The sequence below is a fragment of the Diuraphis noxia genome, unplaced genomic scaffold, assembly GCF_037042655.1.
Source record: "Diuraphis noxia isolate RWA-SAM2 unplaced genomic scaffold, SU_Dnox_SAM2 contig0003, whole genome shotgun sequence".
In the NCBI taxonomy this organism is placed as follows: domain Eukaryota; kingdom Metazoa; phylum Arthropoda; class Insecta; order Hemiptera; family Aphididae; genus Diuraphis; species Diuraphis noxia.
Genome location: NW_028301713.1, coordinates 36,254,610 through 36,267,487, shown reverse-complemented (window position 1 = coordinate 36,267,487; position 12,878 = coordinate 36,254,610). Strand labels below are relative to the sequence as shown.

The 12,878-nt window shown below is 29.8% G+C and overlaps 1 protein-coding gene across 1 annotated transcript in view; it reads left to right on the top strand.

Moving 5' to 3' along the window:
• The first annotated feature begins 8,561 nt into the window (after positions 1-8,561).
• Positions 8,562-12,878, top strand: part of LOC107161690 (uncharacterized) — a 30,860-nt gene continuing 26,543 nt past the window's right edge. The window contains exon 1 of the mRNA XM_015508200.2: positions 8,562-9,045. Coding sequence (XP_015363686.2) covers positions 8,992-9,045 — 54 coding nt within the window. The 5' untranslated portion in view covers positions 8,562-8,991. The remainder of the gene's footprint in view (positions 9,046-12,878) is intronic.

Below are 12,878 nucleotides of genomic sequence, written 5' to 3'. Positions count from 1 at the left end.
TTCGCAAATATTCGTACATTAATTTGACATGTTGGAATATTGTATTTTTGTTAGGTAGGTACAACGAATAATTTTTAAAAGTGAATAAATTATAATGCAGATATTTAAAAAACGTATTATAATGCGATATAATAAGGAAAGATGGAGAAAGAGAACGATAATGTAAGCCCACTGAGAAACAATTAAATAACGTTAGAAAAATCACTCTAAGAGATTTTCTTGGGCGCGATAATAATGGCTTGAACACGAACTGAACACATACGCATGGTTTTCCGTTACCCGATTTGCATAACAATACATTGTATAACGTGTCGCTACTATACCTATATTCTATAATGCTCTGTACACATAAAGTATACCTAATCATATAATAACAATAATAACACGATAATCATATTAACATGCGAATATGAGCTATGGTAAATATAGGTGCACTCACACATATGTGCAAATAGATAGACACGCGTGTCGTACCCGCGAGTACAATAAAAGCACGATATAATAGGCCAACACGCATCAATTTACTCCATTGCAGCGCAAAACATCTTTTCATTTCCACAGTTCATTGCCACTGATTGGCCCCATCCAATGGATAACGCATCACGCTAAATCTCAAATCATAGAACTATATATATATTATTTAGATAGGCGATAAAGTAAATAAAAAGCCTTTGACTTTTCGGACATCGAAATTAAAACAAAAACATAATTTTTCATAGCCGTCATTGGACACTATAAATATATACTTGCAATGAAAACATGGGCCACGGGTAGGTAGTATAATACTAGTATAATTACTACGTATATACTACACTAAAAAATTCAGAAAAACCGGCATTTAAAGTAAAAAATAAGAATGGCGCGTGCTCTATTAAATCATATTATATATTGTGATGTATAATTTAGGCACCCTATAATGTATCTATACGTTCCTTCACTTATTATTAACTTCAAGTAAAAATGTCTTGTTTTTTTAGTCTAAAATTCAAACGCTACGCAATTTTTTATTATTTGCAGATATATTTCTCGAGTCGTTGTATCGATCGTTCCCCCTGTGGTAACTAATTCGTCTACTACAGACTTTGCACAGTTACGTTGTGTAATATACATATACGCGTGTATCATGTATCTATGTACAATATATACCTACGCACGACGGATTCACGAGAACGCGTTTTATGCGTCGTCGTGGTGTTCGATGTACCGAAAAATAACAATGGCGTATTATTATTTATTACCGATATATCTGTGTGTTATACTATCATCGCACAACGTACTGTAGTAGGCGCATTTTTGCGAGGACGCCAAACGAGACCCGCCGCAGGTGCAGCTACAGATAAGCGGGTGCAGGTACACGAGAACTTTGACCCGATCGTGTCCGGTGATCCGGCGAGTGATTCGGGCGTTCAATTCTCTGAGATTTTCTTGCGCTCCGATACGGTTCGGACCGAATATTATTGTATATTATTATAGGTACATACATATTGTTGTACCCCCGGTTATATATAAAGTTATCGCAGTGTACTGGTGTACAAAATACGTTAGCGCTAACGATATTATTATACTCGAAACAATATCCGTTTCGGGCCGATTAACCACAAGCCTGCGAGAACAGATATCTGCGAGATGTGATTCATGTAAAACATCGTTTATATAATATATTATTATTATATAGTATATACATAAAGATTTTCCGGTATAGTAATATAAGAATATATGTATATATATTATATTACATTAGAGTTTTTCAGGGGTTTATTTCCGTTTTATCGATATATTTACTATATATATATAATCTTATTATATTATTATATAGATTTATAGCTGAAAAGTACCGTAAATACGTAGTCGAGCCGCGCGTTCGCCCCACCACCTAAGTGAATTAAAAACCGATCGAAAACAACGCTGTCGTCGTTGTTGCTGCAGCCATATAATATTATGTGTACCTATACATAAGTCGATTAATATGGAATTGTTAATCGTTGGCTTTTTTTACGTGATTGCCGATTGCTGCGTGATGGTCATGCTTTTTCTTTGAAGAAATCTCCAATGAAGACGTGTTAATAATATAATACACAAGCCGCGTTTATTATATATATAATATATTATGTACATGGTAAAATGATGAACAGCATTCTAATGCGTTCGAACAAAAATAAAACGACTCGGACACTATACTCACAGTCAGTGACATTACATTTGTCGGGTAGCGGTATACAATATGTTATATTGCAGTATACGCGCCGCGACGTTGCAGTATTAGGTACAATTGTTTCACACGTATTTTGCCACCACAGTTCATTTGTATATTAAATAAACACCGCTAACACGTTATGGAACTAATCTATTTTAGCACCTTACTCGAGATTTTTTCCTCTTCTTCGTTGTCGTCGTCGTCCTCCTCCTACTACTTTTTTTTTGATAAAAAGACAACGGTTTTTGTTGTATTGTACATAATATCATTGTCTGGTATCTAGTCAGAAAAAAAGCCTAAGAATGTTAGATGAACGGCAAATTATCGATACTAAACATGTGATATTTATTAATAAAAATATATTATTAGGGGTCTACTTAACCTATGTATTATTATATTCTCTAAGAGCGTAAAAAATTGTATTCATTTTATTCAATGAAGCTTAAATGTGTGAATATCTACCCACTAATTTTGAATATTATATCGGCAGTAGAGTCAAATAATTTACTGTTTTAATATCACCGAAAATTAATCGGACTATTAGAGTTCAATAAATAATAATAATTACCTATAAAGAATAACATAACATAGCCACATAGGTAACATAAGTTTTTCAATCGAATATACAATAACGTAATAAAACAATTATGGTACAGATGGGAGGTAAACGGAAAACTGGTACTGTCTTCATAAACGCAGAATACTGGTACCTATACGATCCAAAATAATCAAGGTTTCTCAAAATCTTACGGAGAAATAAAATAATAAAATATGAACAATTATATTTTTAATTTTATTTCATCGACGATCGATGATGGGAAACCACGAGTGGCTACGAGTGAAAATAACCACTATTCTAACCCGTTTTGAATCAAATATTCATAATACCTTAACGCCTAAAAGTTCAAAAAAATAAAAAAAAATGAAAAAAAATACTTTAAAAGACAAACTACACAACGAATGTATGAGCTATTCATATAAAGAAATTAAAACAGGACAATTTTTAAATAATATAGTAAAGTTTGTGAAATGGTTGTTATTGATCATACATTTTATATTTATTTTAAATATAGGTACTATTGCTGCTTTGTATGTATTTATTTATGTTTCTTGTTTATTTTGATTTCTAACATTATATTTTTGTTTTTAACATATTCAAATTTAAATTGTTTACTTGATGATGATTTATCGAAATTTTTTTATACAAGGTGATTCTTTTATCAAACAACACTCATTATTTAAAAAAATATTTTGAAAAAAGTCAATACTTTTTTAAATAATGAGTGTTGTTTGATAAAAGAATCACTCTGTACCTATATAAATGTTTTAAATATTTTAGGACCCCTGAATATTAAATGTTTAAGAGTACTATTATTCCATGTTTTTATTTCTTTTGTCATAAATTCTATGGACCATACCAATATTCCGACGATCCTGCAGATGGGATTATCTTATGATAAATATGGAAATAATCTTATAATATTATATATATTATATATATAAAAACAATTCAACAAATATGGTGCATAATATACGACATCACATTATTTCAGAATAATTTAATTTTTAATTTTTATCTTGACTCTAAGCAACATCGGCTACATTAGTATTTAAATAGCTTTATTATGTTTATAATGAGTGAAATCCTAATGAATGACTTAAGAGTACGTAACAGTGGAATTTGTTGTATCCGTCTTACCAGTGCGTAATATACTAATATAGCAAATTTACGCTCAGCAGAACACTTGTAGCTCCTTTAGTTTAAAAATTACAGTGAATCGACCTATTATGAAACTTGATGGTAAGAACATTATCTGTGTTTGTACGTTGGTTTTTTACGATAATTCAATTTTTAAGCGAGTTATGAGCATATAATATACAGTACATTAAAAATGCTGATAATTCACTTAAAATTGAATTATTGTCAAAAATCAACGTACAAACACAGATAATGTTCTTACCATCAAGTTTCATAATAGGTCGATTCACTGTAATTTTTAAACTAAAGGAGCCACAAGTGTTCTGCTGAGCGTAAATTTGCTATATTACGCACTGGTAAGACGGAGACAACAAATTCCACTGTTACGTACTCTTAACAACACGTGGTATGTATCGAGCGTACGGAATAATGCACGTATTTTAAGGTACACAAATGCATACGTTTTTTAGTTATAATATTCGTTTATGATATTGCCGGATTTTCACATTCTTTTACATGTAACATGTTAATGTATTATCTGACGTTTTTGATTTGTTTTTTTTTTCAATCACAAATAATAATATGGGTAGTATTAATAGATGTCAAAATCACACAGAAAACAGTTCGGTCAAATGTGATTTTTTGGGCTATTTTGACGGTCCATTGTTTGTTAAAATGTATAAATAATTGTATTTCCAAAAATATATTCACCGTTTATAATTTTGTTTGTTTTTATTGATTTATCGTCCATATTTCCTTAGTGAGGTATTATCAAATTTTGATTTTTAAATGGCAATCTGTTATTTAAATCTTATATAACATTTTATGAATATTAAGTTACACTTATAAAACGTACTTCTATGAAAATGTTAACGAATGAATATACAAACATATCGAACAAATATTTTTTTTTTATATTGTAGATAGGTAGTTTAAATGAGCATAGAGTCCAGAATTTAGGACAGTAATATTTTAAACAATGATTTTTCAGTGTTGTATAGACATATAACTCTGGTTTACTATCAGCACACGATACAATAATTCTCTGAATGATAATATTAATAAAAATAACCCTAACCTTAATATAGGACATATAGGTGGGTGGTATAGTTTACAACATTACCTTCTAAAGCAGACATTTCTCGTAAATAATCAGTATGATAAATGATATAGTCATTAAAAATATTTCACTTACTTGAAGATTTACCGGAAATTGCCCACGAATTATATATACATTAGTTGTGACGTGAAAAACACTGAAATTAACCGATTTCACGTAGTATCTTATATAATACTATATTATTTTGGGTCAATGGGTTTGTTGATTGCTCTAGAATTAATTATTTCTTATTTCTAAAAAAAATTCCGTTGCAACAATATTTTAAAGAGTTAAATTGATTATAATATCTAAAGCATTTATACCTATCTCGCCCGTTTGTTTGACGTTTGTTATAAATTATTTCGATAAATCTATTTTATGGAGAAGAATATTTTAGGATGAGTATTTTTAGCAGGATATTAAATTTACAAATTAAAACATTTGTGAATAATTGTGTATGAATAAATAAATAAAAACGTCTCAAAACATGGTATGAATTTCGAAATCAAACTAACTCGCGTAATATCTTTAATATAAATGCATGACCATATCAAAGTTAAATAAATCCAACCTATATTTTAAATAGTTTGTTACTATAATTTTAAATTTGAGATGCACAACATTCCATCACTGATGTGAATCAAGCAGTAGAATGAATCAATCAAAATCCTATGTGTGATATTATTAAAATAGATTAGATTATTTCTGAAAGCAGATGACGTGGTTAAGAAAAAATACACCGACGTCTGATTGAAAAAAATAAGGTTTTGGTGGTAATTTATATAAGTTATAATTATTTGCTACATATACAATTTAATTTTAAAATTATACATTTTAAATGTGAAGTTTTTTATTCAACACAAAAAAGGATATATATATTATCGAAGGCATTTTTTATTCGAATTAATAATAAAACGTACAGTACATTATATTGAGTGCGATTGGTATAAAAACAATTTTATCTGAGAACTATAAATGGTTAACGACAGTTTTTCCTTAAAAAAATTTTATTTATGTATTAATGTATAAAAAGTATGCTGGTGATCTATTTAATGCGTTACACTAATTAGTAATTTTCTTATTTTATTTAATTTTAATATTTAAATCTTTTTAGGTGATCTATAACTATAAATATCAACCATTATATATATTTTAGTTATTTCATGTTATAAGACAAAATATTTATATTGAAGTTCACGTGCATAATAGATGGCAATAATAATTGCTCATATGTCTGTCAAGGCTTATAGTGGATATTCAATAAAGATTTAATAAATTTGAAAAAAAAAAAGTTTGTGTTTAAATTTCTAAATCAGACACAGTGATGTTTAGATAATATTTTTATGATTTAAAATTATATATATTTTAAGTATATAATTTTCTAAGTATAATAGTCCATAGTATGTAATTGTAAATTGGTTATTGCAGGTTTCATTGGGGCCACAGTATCGTTTGAAAGTTTTTATACGAATCTATTAACATTTTATAATTTGTCAAAAATGTTTGAGTATTATATCAAGTATTTACTAGATTAAATAGTATAAGTTAACTGTTAATGAATGTTGTGGAGAAGGCTGTTTTTTAGGACCGTACCTCAACCAAAACCGGTGGGCATAGGCGTCCAGGGTGGTCGGATACGAAAGACTGTACCTATAATAAATTATATTCACTTATAAATGCTTTGATCTTTTTATTTATGCTTTTTAAAATTTTGTTTGTGATAACAGCTTGAAAATGTAATACATTGACACTGTCAATATAGTTATTATTGCAGTCTAAAAAAAAAACAATCAAACATTTTTTTTTACTAACGTTTTAATTTTCACGGAATTCGTCAAAATCTCGAAAATATAATGTTTACTAGTTTTTATTAAAACATTCTGAATATTTTTAATTCAAACGCTTATGCTTTGGTAATTGAATTCAATTTATTTTTATACTCCGTAGTAATTCAAAAAATATTTATTGAAGAAATATGAAACATTGTACCTACTATTAGGTATCTATATAGTTCCTTAAATTATAAATTATGACATTTTTAAATAATTAAAATTAAAATTTTAAGCTATTTACATTACGAATTTAACAAGATATACACGATACCTTCTATACAACTGTGTGACTTTCCTAACTGTTTATATTCATATTTAATACATAACTCCATAGGTCTCCAACCATTTTTATTTTTTGTCAAGATAATAAACTTTTATATTATGCGGCATTTCTATTGAAAAGCACAATTGTCTACTACAAAATACCACCCATAAAAAGTTTGACAATATTTTACGTGCGATGTATGATATATACATGGATAATGGAACATGTTGGTGTATTTATGTGTGCGATTAAAGAGGATTATAAGATTGTTATTGTGTGCAACTATGCTATACCAAATTCAATCAATCAAATTCTATGATAACTGTTAGGAAGTTTTTATTTATTTTTTTGAAGTGGATCCATTTATCAATTAATTATATACATTTTTATGATATAATTTTAATGAATAATAATAATACAATATACCTAATAACTTCAAAACACTACTACAAAATACAAATAAGTTATTTCAATAATATCAATGAAAAAATACACCATTCAAACACATTTCCAAAAATATACCTTGTCATTGAGTAGGTCACAGTATATGTGATAGATGTGTTCAATTTGAATTAAATAACAAATAAATGGTGATACAATGATGCACGACAAAAAAAGATTCCAAATGGAGACGGTCCGTGACAATCATGATTAGGTACCAAATTATTTTTTTGACTAATAATATCACAATCTTAGGAAAACGTAATATTTTTAAAAAATGTATTGGACATTTGGATCTCAAAGTAAAAACTAGATTCATTACCATCAACCACAGAAACCTTCCTCAAAGTTGATTATCGAAAAATGTATAGGTAAATATTATTAATTATAATAAATAAACCTATATCATACTATACAAATATAATATAGGTTTATACAGTGGATTGACACATGTTTGTCTTTACCAAAAATCAATGACTATCACAAGCGAGTATAACATTATTATGGTGAATCAAAGACTGTGCGTTGATTCACAGATGTCTGTGTATACCAACTTGATAGCAGAATCTATATGGGTAGTACGACCAGTATAAACACAGATTATATGACGTGTAATGCACATCAACAGATGTGTATAATATTATACAACCATAGATATTTGTAATACGCATTATAGTACGTCGCACATACATAATATCTGCGGGGTTCGATCACAGTTTACCGTACAAATTGGGCATAGGTATATTGCAGAGACGTCTTATCCTTGTTTATAATATTATTATATCTGTGGTTTAACGATGACTACAACGACAACGACCGCTGCTGTCAGCGGCGCGCAAACAAGAAGACAGACAATAGTAAAGTATAGTAATCGTTATAGTTGTAGTAGTAAACAGTAGTAATATAGTAATAAATATAACGACGAACAGGAACGCGCGTTGATTCGCTGGCCCGTGACAGCGGTGATAGTGCGACGGCGGCGGCGGCGACCACTCCACACCACGCGCGCGCGTTTCCGAGTCGCGGCGAAACGCTCGCACAAGGCACCGTTGGTCGCGTCTTCCGCACGCCACAACGTCCGTCGCGCCCAAACCGCAAACACCGCCGCTATCGAGCCGTTCGTCGCCATCGTGTCGTCTCCGCGGACTTCGTTTTTGATCTCGTGTGATAAACACGCTGTACATCTGCCTGTATAATATTATCATAATAATATCAAAACGATAAATTTGAATCGCGTCCGTTTTTGAACAGAACGCATTTCTCGCGATCGGTCATACGATACTATACGAACGCATAATACGGTGAATAACAATCATTTTGCTGTCGAGTGCAGACACATTGGCGTTTTCACTCGTCTATTCAACATATTAATCTTTCGCGGGATTTTTTTCGTTTTCTCGTTTTTGCCGCAACAACCGTCACTCGAGTATTTTTTTCGCAACCACTGCAGTCCACCCGAAAATGGATGGCACCGCTTTTCGCGCCGTCGTCCTGCTGATGTTAGCGGTATTCAAGGTGAGTGAGAGATTGGAAATTTTCATTTTTCTTAGTTTTTAACATATTACTTGCACCGATTGACCACGGAATGGAGTGGCACTACGTCGATTTATACGTCATGCGTTAGATATGGGTACCTATGCCAAATAATTGTGCGGCCCGGTTATCTGCAATCGAAAAAATTCGAACATACCTATATTATTGTACGAGTACATCAATCAGAATGTATGTATAATAAGCGAGCAGCTGTGATTGTTCTTGTTGTTTTTGTGAGTGGTGGATGACGGATGCAGTAAGGATTGACCAGTTACGATCGATTACCGGTGAACGATCAAAATCATTTCTTTCAGTAAATCAAAAAAAGAATCTAGTCTGTTCATTCAACCGATTATTGAATCTCTTAGACGCGCGTCCAATTAAATGAGAAAATTATTTTATTGTGCCCATTTAGAGTTTTAAATGTTTTAATGCTTTAAATGTCATGATATACCTACCTACGCGTCGATTGGACTAAAAATCAGTTATTGATCGTTTTTATTCATATACGCAGTGAAGAAAAGTAGAGTATCCGTTGATTCTAGCATCACAAATATTATTATGTTAATCAATATTAAACTTAAAAAATATTTATTCTCAACACAATTTAATATTATTTAAATTGCGGTTTACGAATATGGACTAATCGTTTTATTATTATTGTTTGGACGTATCAATTATCTGCGTTCCCACAGCTGATTTTTCAACTTCTATTGTAATAGAAAATTAAAATATTTAACACGAATCTGGAAATCTAGAACAATTTGATCTACGCAATTAGAGAAATTAGTTCAAATTACATTTCAATGTTGTTCTTTTTTAAATAATTTCGGGATATTATTTAAACTATAGTTGTTATAGTTTTGTTTTTTTTTTAATATAAATATTTTCAATGAAAACAATTAAGTAAAAATATTTAATTTGATAATTTGACTTAGAAAAGAAGAAGAATTACTTGGTCTTGTGTATGTGAGAGTTTATCTGAAAACCAATACTATTATAATATACATATATTACCATTGTGTATTTGTGTCTCACCAAACAATATTCAGGTTCAATATATTTTTTTTTAAAGATTAAAAGTTTAATAAAATCACAATATTTGAAGCGTATACATCAAAATAGCAGTTCTGGTTGAAAAACTAGGTTAAACGATTTGGAGTTATTCTTGGGATTCATTTGTTTTTCCGAGAAATATTATTTTATAACATGATATTTCGTCCATAACACGAAAATATCATACGTATTATTTACGTTTATAATACATAGGAAAACACTGCTAATAATTATTTGAAATCATCTTATTGGTATCGATTGCTATCCACATTATCGATGTGTATACCATAATAATATGAACACTTACAGAATACACAGTAGTACATTATACACATGCATATTATTGTGTACGTTTTTAACGGTTCGTTAAAGTCTTTTCGATCGGTATCGGTGCTCGCTAAACAGTTTGCAAGACCCACATTGCCCCTCTGTGCATAAGTATATTGTTGTTATAATTTTAATTATTCATTGTACTGCATTATTTTATGCAACCTAATTCAATATAGGTACCTATATTAAAATATCATTATTCAACGCGATCTGTTTAGACTATTGAACTAACTTTAAAACAATGGTGGATTTCTTCGTCTATACAATTAATTTAATTGAACGTATAAATTTATGATACAATAGCAATATACTAATGATATAATTCATGTTGATTACTATTATTATTTATAATACTTTTACAGTTGTACATCACAATTTTCTAAGTTGTATAATAATATAAAAATATAATATATAAAGTGTAATGTTCGATAACAACGATTGCGTGTATCTTTATAAGAGTATAGATGGAGTACCTAATTGGGAGTAAATTAGACGGGTTGTGGTGAACCAATTTCTAAGAGTAGTACGGTAAAATAAAATAATAATTATTGCAATGAGATAGTTAAAAATGAATGTTAAGTTGAAATCCTCACGATGCTTTGATACAAAGGGTGCGATTTCTTAATTTTTTTTATTTTAAAAATGATTTGGTAAATGTAAAGCAAAATCGCATCTGTGATTGTCAGTAAATAATTTAGAAATTATATAAAAAATATTCAGTTTTATGTAAACATAAATAAGATATTTTTTGTACCTTCATAAAAACTAGGTCTAAAAAGTAAAAATAGTTAGTGCAGTTAAAAAAAGTCATTAGTGATGGAAGCTATGTAGGTATAGGTGTGAGAACGACTATAGTTATAACAATCACGATCAATGTCAGTATTTATTTTTAACAAGTTAAACCTCAATAACTAGCAAGTGATGTATTTTGTTTATTAAAACGAAATGTTGCGATGTATATATAGCAAAATATATAAATTTGATTTTGTGACTAAAAAATTAACAGTTTTAGAATAAGACAAATACGAAATACGCAATAAATATATTATAAAAATAAAATTTGTAGATAATGAAAAAAACTTAATTTATACAATAACGACTAAATATGTTTTACAATCTTAACGACAAAGACAAATGCCTATTATAATATTTACAATTATTAATCCTGCATGCTATATAATGTTGAGAATACCAACAAAATCCTATTAAGGTATAAGCTAGCACTTCCGGGTAAAAATGGATTTTTGCTATGAAACGTTACACACACATATTATATATATAAATATTTTTATATAAGTATTATAATAGTAATTAAATGTACGTATCACACAGTACGTGTTTGATCTCCGTCCAAGGCACATGCGTGTTACGTATTTATTAGCTTCCGATAGCAGTATATAATTTATATCATCATAAATTCATAACTCATAACATTAACCATTGGGCAGGTATGTAACTCCTTATCTTGACCCGCAATATTACTTAATTAAGCCTCCCGTGCATCCCAGCGGAATTAATCGATAAATATTACTAAGCCAATTGTATCAATCATGAATTTCTAAGAACAAAATATACAATATACATCTCAATTAAAAACCTTTGCCGAAACCATTGCCAACACTAAATCTCCGAAAAAATATCACCTAGAAGGCTACAGGCCTATTACCTTACCCAATATAATGTGTAAATTTCTTGAAAAAATTATAAGCCACAGACTTAACCGGCTATTAGAAAAAAATGTCCTTCTTTTACCACACCAAAACGGATTTATAAAAAACCGATGCATAATATTGACAATTTGATTCAAATTGAAGAAGAAATAACACAAACATTTAACAACAATCAAATGATGGACATAATAAATATTGATATCGCCGAAGCTTACGACTCAAACTGTAGACGTAACTTCTTCTAGTAAAACTTAATAAAATTGTAGGAAAAAGAAATGTTCTGAACTTAATTGCATATTTTTTAGAAAACCGGACATTTCGTGTAAGAGCAAATAATTTCCTTTCTGAAGAATTCATTCAAGAAAACAGAGTTCCGCAAGGTTCGTCTCTTTCAGTGACTGTTTTCCTGGTTGCCATAAATGTCATTTCTGAAAATTGTGTGCTTCCCGTTGAATTCAACCTATATGCGGATGATTTCAACTTCTGGTACAGAAGTAATTGTATAAACACAATACAATGCATGCTACAATTAGTAGCAACTAATTTATAGAACTGGGCAAAAAATACCGGGTTTCATTTCTCTCCAGAAAAATCCAGCTGTGCCTTGTTCACAAAAAAAGGAATGTTGTTGTTCTGAAAATAATCATAGATAGTACCTACTGAAGTCTTACACAAAAATGTCGTAAAAATGCTTGGAGTCATTATTTTGAAAATTCTTTCTCATGGGGTGGAGAAACAAACACATTAATTAAGATTTAC